This window comes from Electrophorus electricus, chromosome 3, assembly GCF_041902795.1.
Source record: "Electrophorus electricus isolate QZ-2024a chromosome 3, ASM4190279v1, whole genome shotgun sequence".
Lineage (NCBI taxonomy): Eukaryota > Metazoa > Chordata > Actinopteri > Gymnotiformes > Gymnotidae > Electrophorus > Electrophorus electricus.
Genome location: NC_137499.1, coordinates 23,535,635 through 23,563,139, shown reverse-complemented (window position 1 = coordinate 23,563,139; position 27,505 = coordinate 23,535,635). Strand labels below are relative to the sequence as shown.

Genomic DNA, 27,505 nt, shown 5'->3' with positions numbered 1-27,505 from the left:
TTATTTTACATATAAATCACTACCAGATAAGCATGAAAAATATAATAATAATAATAATAATAATAATAATAATAATAATAATAATTCTGAATCGCATCACTATCATCAGAGTGTGTTCTGGACATTAATTTACCCTAACAGGATTGCAATAGTCAGGCTACCACATAAGGCCACCAGTGAGACAGCCTCAGTCCACAGCTGAGGCGTGATGGAATCAGCAGTCATATGCAAAAAAAATAAAATAAAAAACACAATAAAGTAGACAACAATTGTACATTATTTACACATAACTTAAGTCTATGGTTTATACACTTACAGGTAAACTAACAGTTTCACAAAGAAAATAAATATAAAAAAGGTATTCACTTAGATTTGTAAAGAAAATGTAAAAGCAAGCAAGCAAGCTTTTATCTAACTGAAATATAAAAGCAAAATTCACTCCTATCACATCACTACATCGACCCACTGAAGATGGTGCCTTCTTTACAGAGACTCATGTGTCACTAATTTCAGGGGAAATACAACGAGTGCTTGCCCGTTGTCCATATAATTATATCTAATAACAATGGTATAAACTGATCCAAGTTCAGCACTCCTGAAAAGTGCGACACATATTTGAGCCCTCAGTTCAAAGGACTAAACATAAAGCTTAAAATGACTGGTACCTGCCGTTTCACAACAGAAGACAAAAGGATGCATGGCATACATTTCCTCTACTATTCTGTCTGAAAATTTTAAAAAATCAGTCCAGCTGACTCGACTGCCACATAGTGTTTAAATAGCATTCCAAGATTTATATTAGAATCAAGCATTTTTGTTTGTTTTGTTTTTGTTTGATTTTTACATTTTTTTATGCAGTTTTACTTGAACAAATGGCACAGGCAGAGATGTGGTAATCAGCACCATGATGAGATAATAGTCTGGGTCAAGAATACATAATGCAAACATAAACAATAACGTGTCTAATAATAAAAAAAGCTATTTGGCTTTCATTTATTATTTATCATGTTAGTATGCTTGGAGGTGTTTTATTTGATGAGGTTAGTTTGAATGCAGCGGGTTTTCATGTCTGATTACAATGGGCTTTGGAGGTCTGATGTTAAGGTCTGATGTGGAAGAGTCCCAGTTCACATCCCACAGGACTCTCACAAGTCTCCGAGTTACACCCACTGACATCCATGCAAGTTTGAAGAGAACTGCTCCACCCTCTGACACACAGGACGAAGGGAAGCATACAGAATGGGAGGTGGGCAAGCAGCAGTGGAGAGGTGGTGGTGTCCCACTTGGCCCAGACCCCTGGGAAGGGCCCAGGTGTAATGGTGGAAGGGCCCACATGTGATGGTGGAAGCTGCTCTAGATGGTCTGGAGGTGTTCGGGGAGGGGGAGAGTGCTGCTCTGTTGGGAGTCGAGCGATGATGTCACTTCTTGTTGGCAATGCGGCGTTTCCGGGTGGCCAGCATGTCGTAGAAAGGGTCCCTGCTGATGCTGGCTCTGAGGAAACCAGTGAACAGGGAATGAATAAATTATGTGTTTTCACGAGGGACAGTGGCAGGGCACCGGGAGAGGAGCAGGGGCAACTTTCATATGCAAATGCAAACACATCTTCAAACCCCTGCCTTAACCAGCTCAAATAGAAAGGAGAGAAGTTTGTTAGGTGACCTAGTTTGGTTTTCATGGTTTCCAAAGCCAACCCTGTCTCAAAATCTGAACTAGCGTGACCCTCTGCGATACCAGCATGACCCTCTGCAATATGAGCTCCTGTCCACTGCTGGTGCTCTTGTGTGTGGGTCCTAGCCCAAACTGGCAAGTGTCTAGCTACCGTCGCACTGCTGCAGCACTGTAGCCTGCTTCTCAATCCTCCCTGACAGACTGAAGCTCTTCAAAGGCACAGAGGCTCTGGTTTTCACAGACAAAATCCTGTTAAAGGTAAACCCCCCCCCCTTCCCCCATGAGCTGACAGCATCTCCCCCTGTTTCCTAAAACTCTTTGGGGAAAATACTGCTTGAGCTCATGCTTGGCTCTTTGGGATGAAGAGGGAGGGGAAGGAAGTGAGGCAGAAAGATCCACGCTGTGTATGTGCCACAGATCATCATGTGTGCTTAGGACAGAAGCTGCTGGGATGAAAGGAAAGCATGTCACTCCAAACCCTACGACTGGCCTTCAGCCACAGTGATGGGGGTGTCACAACTCTTAACTCTCATTGAGATCAAAGCAACAATTTTTGCTCACTACTTCCAAAAGAATAAAAGGAAAAAAAGCACTTCTCATTTACTACACATGGTGTAAGAATCATGAGTGCCAGCAGGTGATGACCTGGACAGCCTCAGTGAGCAGACGGTGGATTTGGAGTTCTTTTCAAGCCTGCTTTCAACTGCTTTAATCCACCTCTTCTTGGAAGAAGACAATACTTATGGCCAGCCCAGCTAACAACAGTGACGGGATCAGCAGAGCAGACTTATGTGAGCCTTCTGATTTACATGCTGCACTGGAGTTGTTGGTTGGCCTAGCATTCCCATTACTACTGCTTGCAACATCCCTGTCCCAAATTCCACTCACCATTAAGCTATTTTGGATTACTATAAACTATCCTTTTGCCATTCTGTAAAGGCTCCTTATCCACCCATAACTGGGATAGTGAAGAAACTCATTCATCTTGTCTAAGTGATGGTGGCTGTATATATCAATTGAGTCTTACTTGATGGATTTGATCCACTCCTCCTTCTCCTCTGGGGTGGGGGCTGATATCCTATAGACCACATGGTTGCCCTCCACCACTCGCCCATCTGCTTCTGTCTTGCATGCCTTGATCACCTGGCCCTTGTGGTTTGGGTTGTAGAGCTCAAAACAGTTCTGATTGGGCAAAAGAACAGTCCATGAGAGGCGAAAGAGTTGTGGATTCCAACACCGACACAGGTTTGTTGCTAAGAAGAAGTGTTCATGAAAGGGTTGAAAATCTCAGAACAGCATGCTGTGTGACAGCAGATAACTCTGTGTCAAGTGTAATGCACTTCAAGAGAAATGGCAAAAATACAGATTTCAGTTTCATTCTAATTAGAGTTTATCTTGGTGATTGAGGGTTGTAGGTTCTGTCTTGGTCCCAAACATTTCATGGAAAATGTAAAATCTTTGCAACCTACAATACAGTTCATCACAAAATCTTGACTAAGCCCCTATCTTAGGAAATCCAATCCTGGTTCAAATCATGCATTCTTGTACCCCACGCATTTCTGGATCAAATTATAGTGCTCTCCAGCCAACTGGAAGAGCACTTCTCGTGTTGATGCAGAGGTAACGAAATGAAGTGGCACAGGGATAAAGAACATCAGTTAGAGTGAAATGGACCTGCCACATCTGAGCTTCAAGATGGCAATACACTCACGGGCTTCCTTGGTTCCTCCACTTCTCGGATGCTGAGGTTCTCCAGAGGGATAATGCCCCGTGGCTCCTTGTCCTGTGACACATGACAGGTCACCACACGCAACACTGGAAGAGAAGCTGCACTCTGACTTCTTACTACTGACAATGTCTGCCACTGTGCCTATCAGAAGTGCTGACTGAAAAAATCTATGCTTTCAGCAAAGGTGGAGATCAAAATCAGGACAATGGGCTAGAATTTCTTAGAGGGGTTGCTCCATATAAGAACAGCATGAAATGGTAGCAGTTGCAAGGTCAGCTAAACTCTGCATATAACTATCTGCCTTTTGCGCTTGAACAAAGGAACATATATGTCCAGCTTACTGACCGTTGTGTATTCAAAGTAGTACAAGCAGTTGTCGGTTAAAATGAACCATCGCCTCTTCCAGGTTTTCACTCTTCCTCCTGCAACAAAAAGAATAACACAGTGAGATGACTAACCAGAGTCAAATGTATGCACCTGGTCTGAGATGATAAAAAAACCACAGATGACCTGCATCCATTTACATAACAAGGCAAATATTACCTATCGCCATCATTATACATGAACCTTTCCAAAGTGATATCCTCCTATAAAAATCTATTTACATAGTTGAGAGCAATCTAATGTAATTCTGTTTTATCTTTGTCACATAGCCCCTAGAAAACAACAACAACAACAACAACAACAACAAAGAGGCTGGTGATAGCATCTACTGACCAGTCTGACTAATTGTAACAAGTGTTTTAGGGGCTGTTGGCGCCTGCTGGAAAAATTATGTTGATATGGTAGCTGAGGATGGCTGCTCTACCACACCCATCTAGCATTATAAAAGCTAAAGATTCTAAATGCACTTAATGTGCTTCCATTGCATGCTGTGCAGTGCTACAGTGCTTTGTGCTGCTTTTGAAAATTCCAACTGCATTTGGGTGATGTAAAATCCTCGCTGCATAAGCAGAGCTCAGAATAGCTCAGAGCAGAGCTTCTGCATGACGTGGCCTGTGGCATTCTTTGAGCGGTGTCAGAGAGCAGCAGAATGGCAAAGTAGAACGGACTGGTTCTGCCTGGGAGCTGCGGGTACGGGGCACGTGGAGCCGGGTGAGAGCCTGAGGGAAGGGCTCAAAAGAGTGAGGATTTCACACAAACACTGCAGACTGCCATTTTAGCAAACAAAGCCTTAATATCGCCTCCTTTGTTCTGCACCAAAACACGCACTCATGTACTCAAATGCAAAATTGTGTAGTGTGAACAGTAAAGCGGTCTGACGACGTCGTGTAGTATGCCCATGGCATCATTTGGGAGTGTATCTATGCAGTAGAGACCTTCAGATCAGAGGTGGGTTTCTCCGTTATGGTCTTCTCGAGGCTGCTGGGGGCTTGGGCATCAGCCATGTAGACTAGCCCTGCAAACCTGGCCCTCGTACCTCCTGGCTGCTTCCCCCAGCACCTGAACCAGTCTACCTGTCCATGTGCAGGTGCCCCACACATATAGAGAGGAACTGCAAGCACAGTCCCATTATTTATTTTGCACTACCCTCAGTATGTCCTGCCCTGGTATGTCTCACCCCCAATGCATCCCACCCTGGTTCATCTCACCACTGGTATATCCCACTATGGTACGTCTCACCCCTGGTACATCTAACCCCTGTTTTCCACACACAGGTTGGTCATTGGTAAAATGCTGCTGCAGTCATTATCCTTCAGGCCACTAAGGTAAGTCCTGCAGAAGCAAAGCACACAGTAACTAATAATGGCAACTAATAATGGAATTTCAGAATGGCTCAACATTAAAAGAAAACACTGTGACACCAACTCACTAAAGATGAATGAAGGCGAATGGGGAGCAGGAAGCCTGATCTTCTGTGTGTTCTCATAAATGCACCCCGACATTCATTCACTATTAGCAAGGTTAGCACTTCTGGAAGAAGTATTCCTGTAATACAAAAAGACTGAACCTTGCCATGAAGGTGAGGCTTCCTGTCACAGAGCCCAGGGAGGGAAAACTGACTGAGGGGCAGGCTGGTATGACATACATCAGGAATCCCACAGTTAACGTTAGGCAACCCTTGCTGTTGGGTTCTGTTGGTTGATATACCCACAGGGCACAGAAAAGGCTTGGTTAGGCCTCTGCATTTGAAGGCAAAGAACACATGAGGTTAGAGCGTTTCCCGTCTGTGAGGTCTTCCTCACTACACACCAAGTGCCGATGCTTTCCCATGTGTCATTGAAATATATACATACGTATTAGAGGGAGTTTCCTAATTTCTTTATTGCTGTAATCATGGACGTCTCATGGAAAATAGTTAATTAGCAGTACTACTTGTACAAATAGCACTACTAACAAGCATCATTAATAAAAACAACATATGTAAGTATATGAGGAGTGAAAATGGATATTTCACATAGTATTTTGCTACAGTGTACAATGCTAGTGTACTAACAAAGTACCTAACTTGCATAATATTAGCATTACTGTTGAATATGTAAGTGTGTTGTGATTTTGGTTAATGGCTTCATGTAAGGAAAAGATTTAGTGGAAAATGCTAGCAGTAAAAGCTAACAGTAGTTAGCATTAGACAAATGATATCAAGCACCCCAAAAGCATTTTAATTACAGCATTTTTTGTTTTAGCAATTTTAACATTAGCATTTTTGCTGAAGTGTTCATTTAATCTAATCTTCAGGTCCACGGCTAAGGAGTGAACGTGGGTATATTAAGTCTTATTAAGATAAATGAAGCATTCACAGAAATCTTCATTTAACAGCATTCCTCTCAGGAAGTTTCTCATTTAGGCACTACCTATTTTCAGAAGCGTTCATATTTATTTCATACAAATTCTGTTACCCAAGTACGAGAACCCTCACATCCCCCACAGGCTATCTGTAGTTAAATTAAAACTTCAATATAGATGGGAGAGGGGGGGGGGGGGGTTGGGGGGGGGTTCATAGTGTAACGACTTTGTATACCAGAGCTGCTGGCATATGTATGAGTCTTACATATTGCTGGGGGAATGTGTCAACACCCAGCCAGGCAATAATACAAAGGTGATAAGCTCAACCAGGCCTACATGCAGCAAGGTGACCCCTGACCCCAGAAGTCCTTAGCAGCCAACTGGAGAATAGTTACTGGGTTCAGATGGACTCAGAGAGGTGCAGAGGGGGTAGAGATGGGTAAGTTGGGAGGAGGAGGGAGGAGAGGAACAGGGAGGGTGGGACAAAGCTGAGCAAGGTCACCTAGGTTACCTACCTCCTTAGTGTGCATGCGAGAAGAGACGGGCAGACACACAACAGAAGGATGGGGGGTATTAGAGGGAAAAAAGAAAAACATGAAGGAACGCGAACAAGCAAACATGGACAAACGCACCCACACACTCGCACAAACAAACACAAACACACATGTACACACGTACCAGATTTAGAACCAAAATTGAACAGACACTTTGGGAGGAAGAGAAATGTGGAGAATATTGAAAACACATGTAAGTAAACACTACATGAGGCACCAGACAAATGCATCACTTCCTTTGTAGTAAAGCCTGGGAAAGTAAAAATAGCACCATGGAAATAACTGTCAAACTGTGCTTTGGGGAATCTCCCAGAAACCCCTGATGGTCAAGTGTCAGCATTAAAAGAGAGCTGTGACAGATGTAATGGCACTGTTAGCAAATCTTCATAAACACATGCTGTTCATATTCTGACCATTTCTCATAATAACACCTTTCAGTGTAAACTCAAACCAAGTTGATTGGAGTCCACGTCTGTCAACCTGTTAGTCACACTAAAACTGAAATGTTGCTCAATTTCTTAAAAAGGGCTATGAACACATTTAATGAGCCGTTGAAGGGTGATATTCACACAGCCTTCACTGATACTACACACAACTTTTCTCTAGTATCCTGGGACTGTGGCAGCACTCTATCTCTGGAGTGACAGAGGCAATGGAATGAGGACAGCAAAGTAACACTAAGGGACTGAGCTGAGTTACTGAAATGACCAGGAATATGCACAGGAGCCCTTCAGCAATGGCGCTTACCAAGCTTGAGCAGCCAACCCTCTCTGTCGGGGTTGAAGAATGTGTGTGTGAGGTCATTGCCATCATCCTCAGGGATCTTAAAGGGTTCACTTTTAATGCTCTCATAGAGGTTCTGCTCGGAAGAGAGAAAGAAGGAGATGCAAAAATACTGAACATTAGCACTTGTCTCACATGCAAATAAGTACAAATATTTAAATATTCATCTCTCTTAATAATAATGGGTTCATTTGGATGGAGCCTCAGCAAGACTAATAAATCAGTCCCAAAACTCCATGTAACTTTACAGACTCTGTACCTTTACACCCTCTAGGCTTGTAGGCTTTTAATTAACAATTATCAAGCACAAGAAATATTCAAGAAAAATAATATGGACCATAAGGCAGCTATGGTTACCAGCAAATGATTAGCTAGCATGCTGCTAATGTCATTAGCTGCTGAAAATACTGAGAAAGTTGCTGGCATTCTATGTGGGTGGACGGTCTAGGCTCTATTGTCAGGTCTTTTGGCGGCCCTGTTGTCAGGTTCTTTGTATAGTTCCTGCTGTCAGCTTTGCTAGAGGAAGTATGCTGCTAACCTTAGCAGCAATATAGTCCATATTATCCATCTTCACTGTTGCAGCACCAGTGGTAGTTATCCCTGGCTCTCCTGTTAGCATTGTTAGCAGCCCGTCCAGCTAGGGTCAGTGACTAGCAGTACCCGGAGCAGCTCCTCGGGGAGGTCTCCACCATCGTTGATGCCCCGGTTCATGGAGATGAAGCGCTCCACTGCAGGCTTGTCCCTCACGTTGGGGTTGTGGAGGCTGGTGTTCAGCATAATGATGGCGAAGGACAGGACATAGCACGTGTCTGCAGAGAAACGAGATACAGTGCGCAGTCAAAGAAGGAATTGGCCCATATCGCTACCTGCTCCATGTTGCGTGTAACATTACAACGCTGTCAGCTTCCTCCTCCAGTGTGAGAGTGGGCGCAGAGGCCCTAGAGTGGAGATAAAACAACAGCAACGTGCTGTTTTTAATGGTTTAGACATGACTCAGTCCCAGCAGGCATAGTAAATAAATCATTGTTGTGCTTGTAGCCAACACTCTGCCCCACCATGTTCACAAAGCACACATCTGTCCTACCTCCAAGCCCATCCCACCCCACCCTCCTGGCTCTTCCACTCTGTGGCTCCACTCTGAGTCGTTACCTCAACACAGCCTACTTGTTACCCATTTAACCCCATACCAATCTGGATAGAACCCAGCAGGAAGCAGCATTTCGCTCAGCCGGAGGACTGCCATGCTGCTTGCACGCACCATCAGCCTTGCCAAACGTCACATGTCTTCCTAGGAGTGTCAAACCAGCAAGGGACTGGCCCAATGAAGGTCTTTCGCACACTGAGCCCGCGCTAATGACTAGAGATCGATTTCATTATCACAGACTGTATAGGTTAATTTATCAGCCGAAAAGACTTATGGTTAAACAGATGACCTGCAGATGAAGACTTGGTCCTGGATAAATCATAGAAACTCATGGAACTATGGCATCCATTTGGCACTCTAATTCAAGACAATCAGAGCATAATGTAGCAAGATCTGGTGATGGAGCCATGATGATGGGAAAGAGTTGAAATAACTCTTATCAACACTTACTGGTACAAACACCCACAGTGTGCCCAATCCCCATGTCTGACCTGTGGATTGGAAGACTCCCGGGTTGCACTGGCAGTATCGGGACGCGAAAGCCTCCATCATCCTATCGATCTTCTGTGCTTCGCCTGGAAGCCTGAAGCTCCACAGAAACTGCCTACACACACATCACATCATCAATCAATGTGTGTGTGTGTGTGTGTATGTGTGTGTGTGTGTGTCCACAGACTCCACAAACTCCTTGCACGGAAAAACTAAAGGGGTGGACAGAAGAAAAAAACGCAACTTATGATGGTGCAAAGACATCTAAGAGATGGGTTAAAAGATGACCCAGAAGAAAATAAAAGTGTCTCTCTAAATTGGAGTAGCATGAGCATTACTAACACACCTCAACGCCTGGACCAGATTGAGGTCTGCAAATTCATGGAGCTCAACGAAGGCCTGAAGCACTTTGATGTTGAAGTCGTCCCTGCAAGAGAATGATCTCACATATCACCCTGTATTTCATGTTCACAGCAGGGCCAAGACTCAAACACAAAAATGATCAACACCAAGATCCCTTGAGCACTTCCTCTCCACAATAGAAGTCATTGTTTTATCTGGATCTACATAGGCTCAGAGACAAACCAGCGCAGAGAAAACAACAAAGTAATCTGGCTCCTTGCACATCTGTTATGCACCATCAATGCTCATTGTTCAGACAGTGACATTCCAGAGAGGAGGCCAGAGACACATTTGGGCCCTTATTCAGCAAGACTATGGTCATTCTGTGGCCCAGGCGATCAGTTTCCAGGAGATCTGTGCCATGCTTATGTTCACTGGGACCATGGTTCACCAACTGATGGCAATAAATGAAATTGGCATGAAGGTCCTGGGGAGCAAAGTGCTTACCTTTCCCCTAAGTAATCTCCAATGACAGTTTTGTTTAATCCTTCACCCTTATAGAGGAACTGGGCTATGTCTTCGGGAGTGTGCTGAAGGAGGTCATTCTCCAGCAGAAACTGGATGCCCTAAAAGTTGAACAGGGTTTATATGTAGAGGGGTTTGCTAGTCATTTTGGATACTGAGGTGAAACTCAATTTTTAGTGCAGGTATTTGCATTTTTCCTGGAAATTACAAAGAATCTTAATGGAATATTCCAAACATGTAAGGGTGAGATTATTGACTTGCCTTTTTTGGATCCATATTGAATTTCTTCCTTCCCATGGCGATCTGTTTGTTTCTCTGTGTGGTTTTGCTGCAATTTGGAAAAACAATGATTCGGACATGACAGATCATTTACATACACATAGTATATTCATATACACAGTGTATACATGCACACACAGATGATGCCTTCAGAAAGAGCCAAAAAGCCATTTTCCAATTACACAGCTACCTGTTGACACATAATATTAATGTTGTCAGCAGTTTATGAAGGTTTTTCAAACTGCTGACTAACTTAACATAACCTAACATACATAACCATAACCTTTTAACTAATGTTTTAAAACAACTAAAAAGCTTCTTAGGGGAATTACGATATATGTTAATACATCTGTATTTGTTATCTGTCTAATTTCAGCAATTTTTGTGTAAAATGCAATACCTCACAAACTGTGACCCATTGACCACTGCTAGGCTGATAGCCTAGCTAGGAGTTTTGGATGGGTAAAGGACGAACTCCTCATGCCATACACACTCCATACACAGCCCCTTCTCACTACACCCTTACCAATAAATATGACATCAAATACTACAGCGAGACATGGCAGCTGTTGGCCCTTTGAAAGGCGACACAATGTAACAGACTGTTTTTTATCTCGTTTAATTCAACTTTGTGGCTTTCCACATAGACCATAATAAACAAGCTGCAGCTGCCCTGCTATCCCACACGTTCCCCTTCTCTGTAGCACTGGGGCAGGTGACGGTTCCTGAATAGAGGGGACTCAGCGCACGCGTACATGAGATCATGAGACAGGAGAAACAAACACTCTACAGACAACAGCGATTAGCGCCATGGCCAGATGATGGCTGAGAGTGATAATACCCATTTCAACAGCTCTGTCATGCTAAAGGAACAAGCAGTCAGCACCTTTACACTCTGTGTGCCACATCTCTTGTTTGTCCCCTAGTGCAGAACAAGGATGCCGTTGATATCAAGGGCCAAAACTCACCTCTCGCCCACACAGGTGAGCTGCTCGATTTCCGTCATAACCTCCGCGATCTCAAACTTCAGTCGCTGCCAAGGAAGGTCAGAGAGTTAGCTGCCCACACAGAAAGGCATGTAATTCACCTCCATGAGACAGTGGTTGAAAGCAGTGATGGCTCACAATGGAAAGACGGAAATGATCAGTGCAGAGCTACGCTCCCAGCTCTGCGTATCCCTCTCGAAAAGATCTGGGCAGTGCAACACTCCCAGCTCTTGTGTGTGTCTCGCTCCAAATTCCACTGTGCTGTGAACTCATTTAGGTCTCCCGAAATAGCATATGCTTCTTGACATAGCTCTTAACTATGTGGTAATAAAATGCAAATCAATAAAATTAAATTAATTTGCTTTCCCTATGAAATGTAAGAAACTGTGCAAAGAGGTCATGAACTATGCACGTGATAAACAAGTAAAAGGAAGACAAAGCAAGAGAACTAGTGTTAATATATCCAGTGAAGATTCCAGGTACTGCAGTGTACTGCAATAAAACATGTAGAGATATTCAAAATTGTAGTGTACAATTCAAAATTGTAGTGATGTACACAAAATGTCAAGACAGAGGTCCTTCATCAGTAGTGTATGTGTGTGTCCCTGAAATGTGCTGTTTCTCTGGAAACTTTGTGTGCTTCACTACAGTTTTGAATATTTCCGCAGTACACTACAGTTATACATGTATATATGCATGTATAGTGTCATGTTTGTTTGTTTACTTTGACACTCACCTCAATGTCATCCAACAACTCTTTCTTTCTGCGACGTATGTTTAACAGCTCTTCCCTCTCTTCCATTGACAGGTCCTCAGGTACTAGAAAAGACCACGCAGGTAGAGACATCATGACCAAAACCCTGTTGAATTTCTGCTGACCTTCAGAAAGAATCCTCAGCTTGGCACTTTAAATCAGCAGACAAAGGGTCAAAGATTTCAGCCTCATACACTGTCCCCCACCCCCACACTCACCGCTATCTAGCTCTGGGCATAATTTCTTAGGACTGGGCTCAGTAGCACTCTGGAGGAGATTTAATTAGAAAGTAAGCCTCTCCATAAATATCATCAAACAAGATTCTGTATATATCATCTGGTAAAATGAATGGTATTTCCTGGTCTGGGACATTTCTTTATTCCAAAGACACAGACTAACGGACAGGTCCTTTTTGTATCACAGGACATTGGAAACACATTATATGTGAAGCATCATGAATGAGGGCTGAGGTCTCTCTTGAAGAAGCCTGTAATAGTTCAATGGCTGTTGTATATGCAAACGTATATATTGTATATGTAAATGTAAACGTAAACGTATATGCACTGTCACTCACTCCATCAGCATCTTCTTCTGCCTTTGAGTACAAGCCACAGCCAAACCACTCCCCACTCTCACCCCCTCCCCCTCCAAACGTCCATCATCAGTAACAAGAGCGCTGCATTAGGCAAAATGCAATGACCGAGAACAGACCATTAATTCCAAGATGGCGAGCTCTCCGAAGGCCCAGAGTGACAGCCCTGCTGTTGAGCTCTGGACAGATGATCAGCAGGGCATCGCATGAGCATGCAAGGCCCACAGTCAAACCCCAAACCACTTTATGAGCTCAGCACAATTATGGAGAGGGGAAATAAGACAGGTTAGGTCTTCACGCCAGCCTGACATTACCAAAGCCCATTCTGGGTATCTTTGTTTTACAGCTACACATAAAACATCAATTGTGAAGTGGTGTCCCACCCCGCGGGTGACCTATGGCTGTTTACAGGCAGAGGAGAGAGCCAGCCTTCCTACACTGCTGAGAATGATGTGAATGTCACCCAACAGTTGGGCCACTAAGCTCAGTGTCATCCCTTGTTTGCATGGAGGGAGTGGTGCTGGGGTTAGTGAGGCCAGGGGGGGATGAATGGGGGCTGGCTGGTAGACAGTGTAGGTTTCTCACAGTTGTGGTTCTGGCACTGACATTGTGGGGCCACAGCACACATGCAGTGCCCTGATGACACCACATCTACATGACACCACCCCCAGGTCTCCATGTGCATCAGAGAGCAGGTGGAGTCCAATAGCTTCTCGAGGAGATCTGCTCGGTTACGTACTGATCGTGTTGCCCAGTGCGTCAGTGTAAGAGCACTGGCGCAACCACTGACACAGTAACAGAGGCTGTACACAGTGTGGGCACAGTGCAGATCAAGCTAAATGTAAAAGCCAGAAACAATCCTTGGCACTGTCCGCTAGCTTTTTTCAGTAAAACCAGACTGTTCACACCCAAACAAACTAGATCCAAGGATCTAGCCCTTAACTCATACTTAAATATACAGAATCAGCATTATGAGCTCTGCAGGCTAAGAAGCTCTGAACCGTGAACCATGTCATGTGACTGCTAAACCTGCTTAAAGCTTGCATAAAGGAGGGAGCCTATAATAAGTATAGCTTTTTAAATTCTAGCATAGGCATGTCATCCCAAAACACACATGGCCACAAGCTATAAAGTCTGGAAAGCACCAACAAAGCATTAATTCCTGTAACATCGGCTTGGTGCATTTTGTTTTTCACCTTTTTGTAAGCAGGGTACTAGGGCAGGTATACCAGCTGTGAGATTTAGACAGGACTAAAGTTAATAGGACAGAGCTGCATGCCTAGATCAGTAGCTACAAAGGAGATGCAAACAAACAAGCAAAGACCTGGTGATGGATATCCTGAGATTCTCCAGGCCTGCTTTTAAACAATGGAGAGGATGTCTTCTCTGTGCTGACTAACACTGCTCAGTTCCTGTAACAATGGAGAGGATGTCTTCTCTGTGCTGATTAACACTGCTCAGTTCTCATAACAATGGAGAGGATGTCTTCTCTGTGCTGACTAACACTGCTCAGTTCCTGTAACAATGGAGAGGATGTCTTCTCTGTGCTGATTAACACTGCTCAGTTCCCATAACAATGGAGAGGATGTCTTCTCTGTGCAGATTAACACTGCTCAGTTCCCGTAACAATGGAGAGGATGTCTTCTCTGTGCTGATTAACACTGCTCAGTTCCCGTAACAATGGAGAGGATGTCTTCTCTGTGCGGATTAACGCTGCTCAGTCCCAGTAACAGTGGCAACCAAACAAATGCAGGCCATGCTGAGCGGGGCTTTAGGCTAAGCTAGTCCCACTAATGCAACACTTTGACCCCTCCTAGTCAAGCTGTACCGGACCTCTAGCAGCTCTGCAGCACCACATCTTACATTTTTCTTCAGCTTCTTTAAGATACTATAAACTACATACCAAGGTCTCTTAGTTGTGTCTTGATGTCACCATTCTCCATGGCAGGTAATCCATGCAGCAAAGCTGGAGACAGAAACAGATGTGAGGTGTTCCGTGAATGTGGCTCAACCCTGGCAAGCCTAGCAGACTCCTGTTGCTGAATGGATATGCACTCTGTTAAAGTTTCTGTTTCATACCTTCCTCACAAGAATCACCTGACTGACTGTCTGTCACCTCTTATCGGTAAATCTTGAGACTCAGAGGGCATAGTTTGCATACCTATTATAACCAGACAGTCAAGTAAAACCAGTCCATTTATCTCAGCCCCGAGTAAATGTCAGCTACAAGTCCACCTTGTGACCAAGAGAGCCAATGTGCTACAGGTCTGTAAAAAAACTTACACATCAGAACCCTAAAGAACTATGTATCTGGCATTCAAAAAAAATAAACAAAAGCATAGTGTAAAGTAGAATGTACTTTTTTACTACATTTATAACAACTCTTTAACATTCTGCTACGTCATATTGAAAACACATTAATGTAGATCTGTACATGGCAAAACTTTATATGTGTGACAGGAAAAATATATATATGATCCTGTATATAAAAGGGACTATAATATTAATTTTAAAAAATAGTAATAAACAGTTCTGAGGATTGTATATGGCTTAAACAGAACCTGTGAATGGGATCAGCCATTTAGGTTCTGCTTGGTTTGTTGGATATTTAGAGGTCACTCAGTCACATCACCACGGTTCTACTGGGGTTGGCACTGTGCAAAGCAGGATGCTTAGTTAAGCTCTAAGAATGTTCTCCATCTGTTACTGTCTGCTGCTACAATACTCAACTCAATCTTGCCTTTGCAGGTACCGAGCCCATCTCTGTATTTCAGCCTAGCACATGGTCAATTCTGAAAAAATAAATAAATAAATAAAATAAATTTTTAAAAAAAATAAATATATATATATCATTAAAAATTAGTGCTTCCTCTTGTCTTTATCTCTTCCTGGTCTAATTATAATAAATCATGTCTCATTCTCTCTTGACAAATTAGATTAGCATTCCTCATCTTTTTGTGACAGAGAGACATTTCTCCTGTTTACTTCCCTCTCATTCAAATGTTAGTAGCATTAACTGACGTGATTGCTGTTACTGGAGTTCCTCACTGCTTGGCTCACTATCACATGCTCTTCTGATTCCTGTGGTTATCCCTCCGTACAACTAATGTCAGATCACACCAGCTATCTATATGAATTCTATTCTGGAACTTTTGCATGAGGGCAAGTGTGCAAACACATCGTCTTCTCAATAAACACGCCATATTTGCACTGAACATGGCGTCATGTGAATAAACACACCGTTTTCATGGTAAACACGTAATCACCCTGCTAAAGAAACAGCTTCAGTTCTCTGCAGTGAACGGTTGTAAACCAACCTGAAAATTTGTACATAAGATACGCTAGCATATGTCCGAGTGTCACGGAAGAGCTTAAGCACCCTTGACCACAGAACTGATAGTATCAGCTCCAGGGTATGAACAGCAGTCCACAGACCTACGCCTGCAAGGTCCCCCTTGCTAAAAGGACAGTGAAAGAGCTCTTCTGTTTACTCCCCCATCATTCATCGAGCGACATGCTCAGGAAATGAGTTTAGTGTCTGATTCCAGCCGTCTGATAGAGAGGCATGTGTGAGGCAAACAGTTCTACCACAGCTCTGACAGGACTGTTTATATTGGCTCAGACTGGCCAGACATCACATCTGGAAATGAAAGAAGGGGGAGAAAAAGAGAGAGAGGGAGAGGAGAGAAAGAAAATGAGAAAGAAGGAGAGAGTAATAGAGAGAGAGGGAGAGGAGAGAGAGAGAAAGACGAGCCTGCTTTTGCTAAATCCTACTCCACACTGTTGTTTTTGTGCGTGTGTGTCTGTATGAGTATGTGTATGTATCTGTCTGCCAGTTGTGACTGTTTTGTTATGGCAGAAACGTGGGCGATGCAGATCAAGCATCCAGGCCCATTTCTCATTAGGAGTTCATAAGATATTGTTTTATTTTTTTAATTATACTCTCATTTCTCATTTCAGATTTCTCCAGAAATGTCCCGGGGTCTTTAGGTGCAGTGCTGAATTGCGATTACAGATCCAGCTGTGAGGACTAAAGGAAGGGATGCTGTGAGAACTCTGAATGAAAGTGTTGTTGAGCTTTGCTTCGAGTTATTACTATGATGTGTCTCATCTGGAACAGGCCACTATTTTCCTACTATGACACTTCCGTCGTCTACAGTAAAGGAAATGGTATAAAATCAGCCTCATCTTTCGGCATTGGCTCAGTGTACCTCTCTCACCAGGTAGAGCATGGCACTAGCAATGTCAAGGTCATGGGTTCCATTCCCAGGGAGCACATATTGTCACACTGATAAATATGAAAGTTGCTCTGGATAGAAAATGTAAATGTGCTATCAAGTGTAGTGTTTGGACATGTTGATAATAATTTAATTATAACATAACACACATTATTTCATATGCATGCCTCAGGGACTTGTAGAACTGAAAAATACTCAGTACTGACAGGTCAGACATGTTCTGAACATGGTAGCTTTTGGGAAAAACAAGGGTAATATACAATTTTTTAAAGCTATTTTACATGAAAATTGTTATGGCTATATAAATAAAAAGGAAAGCAGAAATGAGACAAGTGGTAACACTGTGGTTTATGTATACTAGATTATGGTTAAGGCATCCAGGGTTGTTATTTTTTCATTTTAAATGAATGACGAGTAATCTCAGTTTATACTTCATATACAGCCATAGACCATAAACCTCATGCATTTCCACATCCATTGATATTATGGGATATAGTTTAATTCATTAGTTGCCTCTGAAGTGTAGCATGGCATCTATGACATACAGTAGTTTGGAAAAATGAATAATTAATAATTATCCATTAAAAATTGCTGACAAATGCTACATTAGTGATAAATGTTATTGTTGCTTTCAGAACTAGGTTTTGCCTTTCTTTGTAACCCAATATTTATGAGCCAAACCCCACTGCATTGTTTTACCATTACTATTACACCAGGGAGAAGAACAGACACTGGTTTTCTCTTTGGCCAAGCGATGGCAGATTAATCTGAGGGAGAAGAGGAGTGAATGTTCAGACTATTATATGAGGTCAAGGAACCCTCAGCACTGGAAGGACATGCACTACATTTGTTTAAATAATCAAAGGCTGTTTCATTTCCCCTTGCCCCCAAGAAGGCCCAGAAACATGTGAGGCTTACCAGGGTACAGGCTGATTCATTTCAATCTTTCCATCGAACAGTAGGTGATGTGGCCCTGTGGATTTACACTTCATCTACACTTCATCTGTAATATCAGAACCCAGAACTCAATTTCTCAATTTACTCAATTTCTGGGTAATGGGCCAGGAAGTGAAACAGGCAGTGGTAGCTCAGTGGTTAAGGTACTTGTCTTATAATTGGAAGGTTGCTGGTTCAAGACCCACCAGTGCCAAGTTGCCCCTGAGCAAGGCCCTTAAGTTGTACTCAGTCACAATTGCTTTAGATAAAAGCATCAGATAAGTGGAAGCTCTGTTTCTCCCCCTTTTGGTTATTTTTGGAATAAACAGGCACTTGTGCATCACCAAGTCTGTGCATGCAGCACTGCCAGTGATCAAAGGCAGCCGAGTGGCTGTATTTTTTAAGATGCTTTTAAATAGTAAATGGCCCATGCTCAACATTTGCACAGGGACCATCAAGCACTGGAACTACTACAGATAATCATACTCATTTTTACAATGCAAAACTGCTCCCCATAATCAAGTGTTTGTGGTACCCTTGAGTTGACATGTGCAACATGATGATATGCAGCATGGCACAGGTGAAGCCTGTCATTAATGCCCATGTGCAGAGGCAGGCCTAAACACGCCTGCTTGGATAATTCTGTAACCTACGTTCTTCGTCCATTATCAGTCCTAAGAAATCACTAGCTGTGTGAACACTGACACTGATGTACAGCATCTCAGTTTGGGGGCTGGCAGCGTTAGCTATGCCCATTTTGACACACTGCAACAATCAGTTATGATTGTTACCAAGTAAAGAACTCGAACTGTGGACTGACTGGTAAGGATATCTCTATGCTTTACATGTTAGCTGGTACCAGAGCAAACAGGATACAGAAGAAGAAACAAAGGCATGTTTTTTAAGCATGAATAAAGCAGTTGACGGAAAGCATTTAGTCAGAGAAAGAGAGAGAGAGAGAGAGAGAGAAAGAGAGAGAGATAGAATCCTATAATCCAATATCCATCCCTGATTCTATCTCACCCAACTAAGCAGAGGCTTACACCCATGTCCCAGCAGCTGGTAATCCTAAACTCTCACTGATTGAGCAGCATCTCAGCCTGGGATATCAGACAGGAAGAATGCAAGATACACACAGCTGGTCTGGAGTCCCCAACATCTACTTTATTGGTTACAGTATACAACATCTGCTGAACTTGTATCACACACACACACACACACACACACACACACACACACACAAATACACATATAGCAGTTCATATGGGGATGCTTGTTAAATGGCCAACATACAGTAGACTGAGGAATGATTTCCTGGCAGACAGAGACATGCCACTATAAACATGGAAGTCCACTGAAGCGATTGTGCAACACAACGAGTGCGTGCCCATGGATCTGGACTTTTCATAGAATGAATTTTGAATGATAATGCATCAAAAAAGCCCATTGTAACAGAAAGGTCAAGTCAGTAAATGAAGTAGGCACAGAGCAGTACTCAGTCAAAGGCCATGATTAGCCATTGATTATCAATAATGAAAAACCCAGTAGTGTAATTTGAATAGTGAGTTGATTGCTCATGATCGATCTAATTACAAAACCCCAGAAATTACTGTACACTGTAGACATTTTTATACACTTCTTATAAAAATGCATCTGGTGGGCTTTTAATAGTAAATTTGTAAATTATTTATATTTCAAATGAAAAATGATAGTTCAAATAAAAGCTTATCATAATTTTGTTACTCTGTTTAAAGATGAAAACACTATACTTTTAAAAGAAAATGCTCCATTTTGGTTCAGTGCCAGCAGTTTTCACTAAGCCTATCCCCCAACTTGTACCTTTACTGAAACCATTTTAGAGTCATTACACCCACTGTCATCAGTAACAATCTGTCCTCATTTTTTTTTTATTTTCCTTGCCCCAGTATACCTTCTTCAACTCTTAAAGAGCTAAAGTCGGGTGAGAGGTTGACTCAGGTTAGAGGTTAACTCAGGTGAGAGACAGAAGTGAAAACTCAAAACTCTGCAATGCAGAGAACCACTAGGTTTACTCTAACCATCAAGGAATGGTTCAACCTGAACCTGAACATTTCTTTAATGAAAAGTAAGAGTATCTATGTCACAATGGTTTTTTTTTTAAACAAGAACATTCAGTTTTTGTTGAACAGATGTGGGAATGCTCAAATCTCAGTGTTGATTATCTGGTCTACTATAATGGGAGGGAGGGGTGATTGCATCTTTGAATGTTTACATCCAGCAATTTAAGATTATCTTGACATTTACCTAACACTTTTATTCCAAGCAACTTACAATTAGTCAATTATGAGTACAACTTGAGGGTTAAGAGCCTTGATCAGGGCCCAACGGTGGGGCTTGAACCAGCAACCTTCCAATTACAAGTCAAGCACCTTAACCAAAGAGCTACTACTGCCCTGATCTTGAGATCTTGAGGTCTTTTACAACTTATTAAGGCTGCATTCAACTCACAACAGAACACACAGGAAGCTTGTCATTTTCAAAGACCTCATACAATATTTATTATATGAACACATTCAGTAAGAAGTAGTAACATTCTACTGTTAATCACCACAACCTGTGGTATTTTAAATCACCATACAACACGATACTGTAAATCACTACACCCCATGGTACTGTAAATCACCTCACACCACGATACAGTAAATCACTACACTTTACAGTACTGTAAATCACCACACCCCACATTACTGTAAATCACCACACCCCACGGTACTATAAATCACCTCACACCACGATACAGTAAATCACCTCACCTTACAGTACTATAAATCACCTCACACCACGATACAGTAAATCACCACACCTTACAGTACTGTAAACCACCACACCCCACGGTACTGTAAACCACCACACCCCACGGTACTGTAAATCACCACAGCCCACGGTACTGTAAAACGCCATGTGAGTTACATGACGTCTGTGCCTCCACTTCACCGACTGCCTCCCTGTGGCTTTTATTTATAGTTTTATTTTATGGATGATGAGTTGCAGTGTGACAACATGTGTCTTTTTTCAAATTCTTTACCAGCTCTAGGAGTTAGAAACCTCATATTCTGAAACCCTTTACTACATTTATTAGAGTACACTAGCCTTGCTTGCATAATGTTGCTTCAATCTCTTTTTGTAATCACATGCAATAGTAATTACAAAAACAATAATATACATTGCTAACCATTACTAGTCATTAGCAAATGTTAGCTAGCCATCTGAAAATGATCAGTGGAAGCTCATATTGGCATGACTAATGTTACCTGCAAACTAGTGATAAATAATAAATAATAAACCTGATTAAAGTGGAAACCTGATTAAACACATGATTTTCCTCACAAAACTCATTTATTCACACTTGTTCCTCTCCTAACATTAAATAAGCAGGCATACACTTTTCTCCAGAAACTTCTATTCGAGTGAATGTCTTGTAGTATGGGAGGGGAATATAGTGGGTGGGCATATTTTGTAAGGAGTCTGCAAGATGATAGACCCTTCTTAAGTTATGAGCACTTGTTAAATCTGTCACATGAATTTTATGAAAAATATACAAGAAACTTAGGTAAGAGTACAAATATGCAATGTGCTTGAGTCAGGCCCAAGCATGGAATAACATTTAAGCATAAAGGATGCACCTTTTTCCTTAATCTTCAGGAGATTTAGCAGTTTGGGATTAGTTACATAACTGTCCTGGCCCCAAGTCTACCCACCCACACCCAACGACTGTCTACATTCAGAAAAAACACTTAAGAAGGAAAAATCCCTCAGCTCATGAAAAGAACGCGTTGCAAACACAGAGAAAAGTGGGGGTGTTTTTTTGCACTGCCTGGTGCAGTGCTCCCAAGATCAACATGTCTAGCTTTCTTTCGTGCAAACCTTATAAATCGCTGTCAGCCTAGCACCCTCCTAATCTCCCCCAATACTGCTATACTGTCTGTCTGAGTGTGTTTTCTAATTTAGCTTTTTGAGGAATTTTATCCCTTAACCATATGTTAGTATTATTAGCCAGAAGAATAAGGAACCTAATTACAATCTCAAATGGAGTAGCAGGGACGATACTTCAAAGCACAAGGAAAAGGCCTTTAAAAAGTGATGGTAAAAAAACAAGTGGTATTTTGTGTGGGTGTACATTGAAGAACACAGGGCTCATTTATAGTGTGGACTTACTTTGTGGGCTTGTTTAGGGGAACCTATGTTATACAGTGTTGCTGCTAAACTGTGTCAAAGGTGAAAGCTTCAGACACACAGTGCCCCATTTACTGGGTACCTCTTCAAAGATTATGAGGTGCGGTATCAGATCCACACATTTCAGATACATATTGAAATAATATATTTGAAGTAAATTTGTATTCAGTGCTGTATGTAGAGAAGCATCCATCTCTTGGCTGTTGCTCATAAACAACAGATGTCAACAATGAACTTGTCATCCATGCTGGAGTACTGAAGGAAATCTCTCTCAAAAAGTTGCCCCCATTGCATAATGGTATTCCGGCTGTAACTGCAAGAGAATGGAATACTGGGCTGGCGTGCAAAGCAGATGGTTCAGCACAGGGCCAACAGCTCTGCATTCCTGCAGCTCTGCATTCCGACAGCATTTTTGTTCTGTCAGTTCTGTGGTCCCTTCAGCTCTGTGGCCCCTTCAGCTCTGTGGTCCTTTCAGCTCTGTGGTCCCTTCAGCTCTGTGGCCCCTTCAGCTCTGTGGTCTCGCTCTTGCATGTTCTAGAGAGTGGTCATCCACCTACATGAAGAAGTCAGACCCTTCACTTGCTCCTCCTCATATATGTGCATGGAACTTACAGCAGCAACTACCAAAACAATGACTCACTGTATTGTTCATTTACTTTCACTTTCATAAATATAGAAAGTTGACTGGAGCAAATTAAGCAAATTAAGCCAAGCTACAGTCAAATAAGAGAGTAAGAAACAATCCCCATTGGTCTGTAACTCTGTCCAAGACCTAGCTTAAACTGTGTTTGAATATAAGTCTAAATATAAGTCTACAATAATTGGCCAGTTAGACACATGGGGTCCTTTAGTCATGCCCTGTAGTCTAGAGTTGCGGGGGTTTCCTGATGGCAGCTGACTCCAGTGTGGTCTCAATGTGAAACAAGGTGAGACAGACTCAGCCATAAACTGTAACATCGGGAGGCTTTTGAGTTCCTGCTCTAGTTTCTAATGTCCACCCACTGGTTCAGAGTCACTTCGCCCTTTTGCTTTTCTCAAAGGAGACAGGCAGTCACGTGCAAAATGATTCAACATCACAAACCGCTCTAAAAATAGACCATTAACACAGCATGACTGACATATTCTTTTGCATTTTATAGACTGCATTTTATTTACCACAGCAAAATACAAGTCATCTGCATAAGATTAGCATTGGTCTGAGATGGTAAAGGCCATCATCTATGAACCTTTCAGCCAGCTCTTCCCCAGACAGCAGACCAACTGCACTGGCAAAGTACTCATTCGTTTGAGTAACTGAAACTGGCCAGCTACATATAAATGAAACCCGATTCACGTCGACTTGTTTGTCCACATGTTGATGTCCATGACCCATTGGTCCTTTGGTAATTTGGATAGATGTCTGACATGTCCAACTGGCTTTAATTTAAGCAGCTAAGTGCTTGTTTCATTTAAGAGATTTTCATTCCTGGTTTCAGTTTCCCATTCTGCAATGTTGCATAATGTTTTGCCACTCAGCTCAATTGAGGAGAGATATTCTGACAAAGGTGACATCAATGCATATCCTTTATTGGATACATACCGACATCGCAAACTGGATATTTTCATTTTTGACATTTTATATAAGCCATTATAAATTCCTTTGCCAAAATATTTTAAAAACTATGTTTTTTTAATGTAATTCTATATCATCGTTTTTGTGCTGTAGTGAACATTATAGTTTTATGTAGTTTTCATATTTTAATTTGTATTTATTTTTATTTCAGTTTATGAGTACATTTTTCACTGCTGGTTTTTAATTTTAGCTTCCATTAATGATAATAGTGCTGATATATGCTAGCAGTTTTAACCTGTCTGCAAAGCAGTGACAATTCTGGGAATTTGAAAATGTGGCGGCCAAAGAAACTTTAGATGGTCCAAGTCCATAAAGTAAACAAACAAACAAATTCTATTTCTATAGATTTTCTATTTTTTCTAACTGTTTATTCCATTTCACAATAGATCACAATATAAAAAAGACAAATGCATAACCTTGAGTTTGAAATAAATCTTCATTGTCAGAACTGCAGTAAGACCATAGAGGGAGGTCAATAATAATGAGACAAATCAGAATAACATTACTGGGAGATATGCTCACTTCGTGTTGCTCATTGAGACTTGAGTCTGGTACAAGTACTACTTCTGAGTCTTTAGTGTAAAATTATGTATAAATCTAATAATAAATATAAATATTAATTTATTTTCTCCCATTGTAAGTCTCAAACCAAGAGAATCTTCTGACAAATCCCTGTTTTGTATAGCTATGTTCATATTCCTGATTCATATTCTGGGATTCCTGGATATGAAAGCATGTGAAAGACACCGTGCTAGGTACCCACAGTACAGAACACAGGGAGAGAGTATATAAGTACAGTGAGGTTTGTTTCTTCTGCAGGCATCTGCACATAACGTCATACGCTGCACAACCTTCTCCAAGATGAGTGGGTAGAAACAGTCTAATCAGCCAGTTCAGAATTAAAAATAGGATTTACTGGAAAACACATACAAGCTATTTGTCCTTGATCTCACAATAGCTCATAGTATACAGTATACAGTAGCTGACAATAAAATGTACACTAGTGCAGTAACAGACACCCATACTTGAGTTCTACCACAGATACACATACATATACACTCACATGTTCATTCCTACACACACACACACACACATACAGACATACATTGCATACATATTATATATATATATATATATATATATATATATAAAATTTAGGTGTGAGGGGTGTAACTTCCCACCACAAGGTGGGAGGAGGCAATACAATAGAATACAATACAAATAGAATAAATTTAAACAGAATACAGTAGAATCTGCAGGGTGGAGGGTTAGGTACAGAACTGTCTCAGGTAACCTGATTAAAGCTTATAAGCTGTGCTTGTTCATAAGTATGATGATGTGGGGAAAGAAACTTTTCTGCAGGTTCTTTTGATCCTGCAGACCTGCAGACCTGATGATATGCTTCAGATTCAAAGAAAAAACATATATGTGACATTTATTTGTCCCATATATCAAACCTGGTGTGACATTTGTCCCTTAATTAAAATAAAGCAGTCACTAAACGCTTCTTCCATTTATAGGCAAAGTTTTTTCCATTCATGAGGAAAAAACATTTATCTATGAGGGCTCAACATTGTGATGTCTGTCTCAGGTCTACACCAGATCATGATTTACTCCAGCCATACTGTAATATGCAGCTTCCATCACACCGCTATTCTAGAACATTTTAGAAGCATTCATGTTTTAGCTTGCCTTTAGTTCCATACATTAAATAACCACAACTCATAGATAAACATACATGCACACAAAATACATACACACACAATCCAAGAACAGGGAAAAAAAGAGAAAGTGCTACAGCTTTGATGTCTTAATTCTGTCTGTCATCTAACATACCCTACCAGTGGGTGGCAGCATTGATTACTATTCCCCAGCAGGGCGGCTCATCACACACAGCATGGCATAGGCTGGCTCCTCTCTTAGAGTGGGAATCTCATCCAGCCTGCCCTGTGCTCCACGTTTGGGAAGCCAGTATCAATTTCCACTAATATAGGTTCAACAACCAAATCACTCCAAATGTCTGGTCAGTAGCTAGCACTTTGGATTAGACCCAGACAGATGGCCAAAAACAAGCAGGGGTGTGATAACAGACCCATTAAGTACAATGATCATGCAGAAGAGATCATGTTAGTATACATTCTTTCAAACTGTAGACATTTGTCCCATCCTGTCGCCACAGCAACAGTATCCACTAAACTCTTTAGCAGCCCTGTGGGCAGAAGGGAAACGGTTACGTTTGTCTGGTAGACATCACAGGAGACATATGACTGTCTGTCCTCAGTGTTTCAGTCACATAAACAGAGAAGCTTCTCCCTTACTCAATGAAGCCACTGTGCATATTCCACTAGAGCAGCCAGCGGAGCATGCCAGCGAACGGGAACACACTGCACACTTCATACTCCTGTTTTCTTTGATTTACTTTTTATATTCCTAACCATATGCAGAACCGAGGATGGAAACAGAGACCTCTAAAATCCAGTGCTGTGAAAATGTGGAGAAAAAAAAATCTGTGTGTGTGTGTGTGTGTAAGGGAAAAAAGAGAGAGTGGCATGGTTATGGGGAGGTGATTGCTGACATATAAAAATCATTTTTTAACCCCACTCATATGAATAGATTTGCTCGGCTTCTGTCAACTCTGGGAGAAAACACTCTCCCTGCCTTACATTAAGAATATCCTACTCCAAATCCAGTGCTGAGACACCACTGGAATTAAAGTACACTACCAGTCAATACAGATCAGTACTGACCTGGAATTTAGGTAATAACATTCTGATCACTTGCACCATGCCAGTGACGGTTCCCATAAAGGACTCTCACCTGAAGGCAGAGCCAGGATGAGGATGTTTGATAGTGTTAGTTGATGTCCCCAGGAAAATGTGCTTCAAACAACTAAACTTTTCTTACGCTACTGACTTTACACCCGCAGCTTTACGTTGCATTTTCACACCTTATGACACCAAAGGATATATAGGTTGCACCACATTATCAAAACTCTGGTTAACACTGGTCTCAAACGACAGCTCCATCACTTAGCCCTGAGGAAGGAAAAACTCAAGGCGACTACTCGCACTGACCCTCAGTTGTGTCACCATATTAGTAACGACAGTCAACAATACAGAATGAAACAAGACCAAACCAAGCTTAAAGTATTTTTTAAACAGCACTAATAAAATGGAAATAATTTATTATAGTTGTGCTTTGAATATGTTTACGGAACGTAATTACAGATGTAACAATTTTATTTATTGTTTAGTTCATATGATCTTGAATATGTGCAAATAGTCGATTGCCCTAACAGAACAAAAATGAGAAAAATCAGATGGTCATACCTTGATTGTCCTCATCCATACTTGATGCTCAGTGAAATAGCGTTGAGACGGCCCACTATCAGCAAGGATCAATGAAATGTTCCAGATCAGATGTTATATATTGCAATATCGATTTTACGTTAAAGACTACATTTAAAGACAGATCCGCTCAGACAGACACGTTGTGGCTTGTGCTGGATTCTGACCATAAATGTATATTCTGTGTCACGCACAATCTTCGCCTTAATCCAGAATCCCTGTAGGCTGTTCCTGGGTGCACGAAAACACCGCCTCGCCGCTGTTCGCTTGCACTGGGCAATAGGCGACCATCCAGCTATCCAGCTAAATAACGCGTCCTGTTCATCTAGCCTCCCGACAGTGGCATCCGTGCTCCACGGCTCCTCGAGACAGCTTCCACCACACGTCATCACACTCTGTCCCGCCCTTACCGAGGCTACCACTACAAACCTGTGTGCACGTGACTCATCGCCTTGTGGACTAGGCTACTATTGGGATGACGGTGAGCTAGGAGCGTTTTCCTTGTGACTGAGGTGGAGTAGGCAAACATTGCACCATTTACGATAAAGAAATACAAATCTACCCTCCGTTATCTTAGGTAAATGCAGT

The 27,505-nt window shown here is 41.9% G+C and overlaps 1 protein-coding gene across 5 annotated transcripts; it reads right to left on the bottom strand.

Annotated features, from left to right (window-relative positions):
• Positions 1 to 27,335, bottom strand: cyth3b (cytohesin 3b). 5 transcript variants are annotated; one of them, XM_027006772.3, is made up of 15 exons: positions 27,085 to 27,335; positions 26,900 to 26,954; positions 14,476 to 14,538; positions 11,963 to 12,045; positions 11,209 to 11,273; positions 10,223 to 10,289; positions 9,944 to 10,062; positions 9,441 to 9,521; positions 9,097 to 9,209; positions 8,122 to 8,270; positions 7,426 to 7,537; positions 3,743 to 3,819; positions 3,380 to 3,451; positions 2,696 to 2,850; positions 1 to 1,491 (listed from the first exon to the last, which is right to left on the bottom strand). In XM_027006772.3, exons 2-15 carry the CDS (start codon positions 26,916 to 26,918, stop codon positions 1,419 to 1,421), a joined length of 1,248 nt encoding a protein of 415 aa, XP_026862573.1. In that variant the 5' UTR covers positions 26,919 to 26,954; positions 27,085 to 27,335; the 3' UTR covers positions 1 to 1,418. The 5 variants fall into 5 exon arrangements, with proteins under 5 accessions (XP_026862573.1, XP_026862575.1, XP_035386786.1 ...); XM_027006774.3 differs by lacking the exon at positions 14,476 to 14,538 and having other exon boundaries at positions 27,085 to 27,334; XM_035530893.2 differs by lacking the exon at positions 14,476 to 14,538 and having other exon boundaries at positions 26,900 to 27,333.
• Between the last annotated feature and the right edge of the window lie 170 nt (positions 27,336 to 27,505).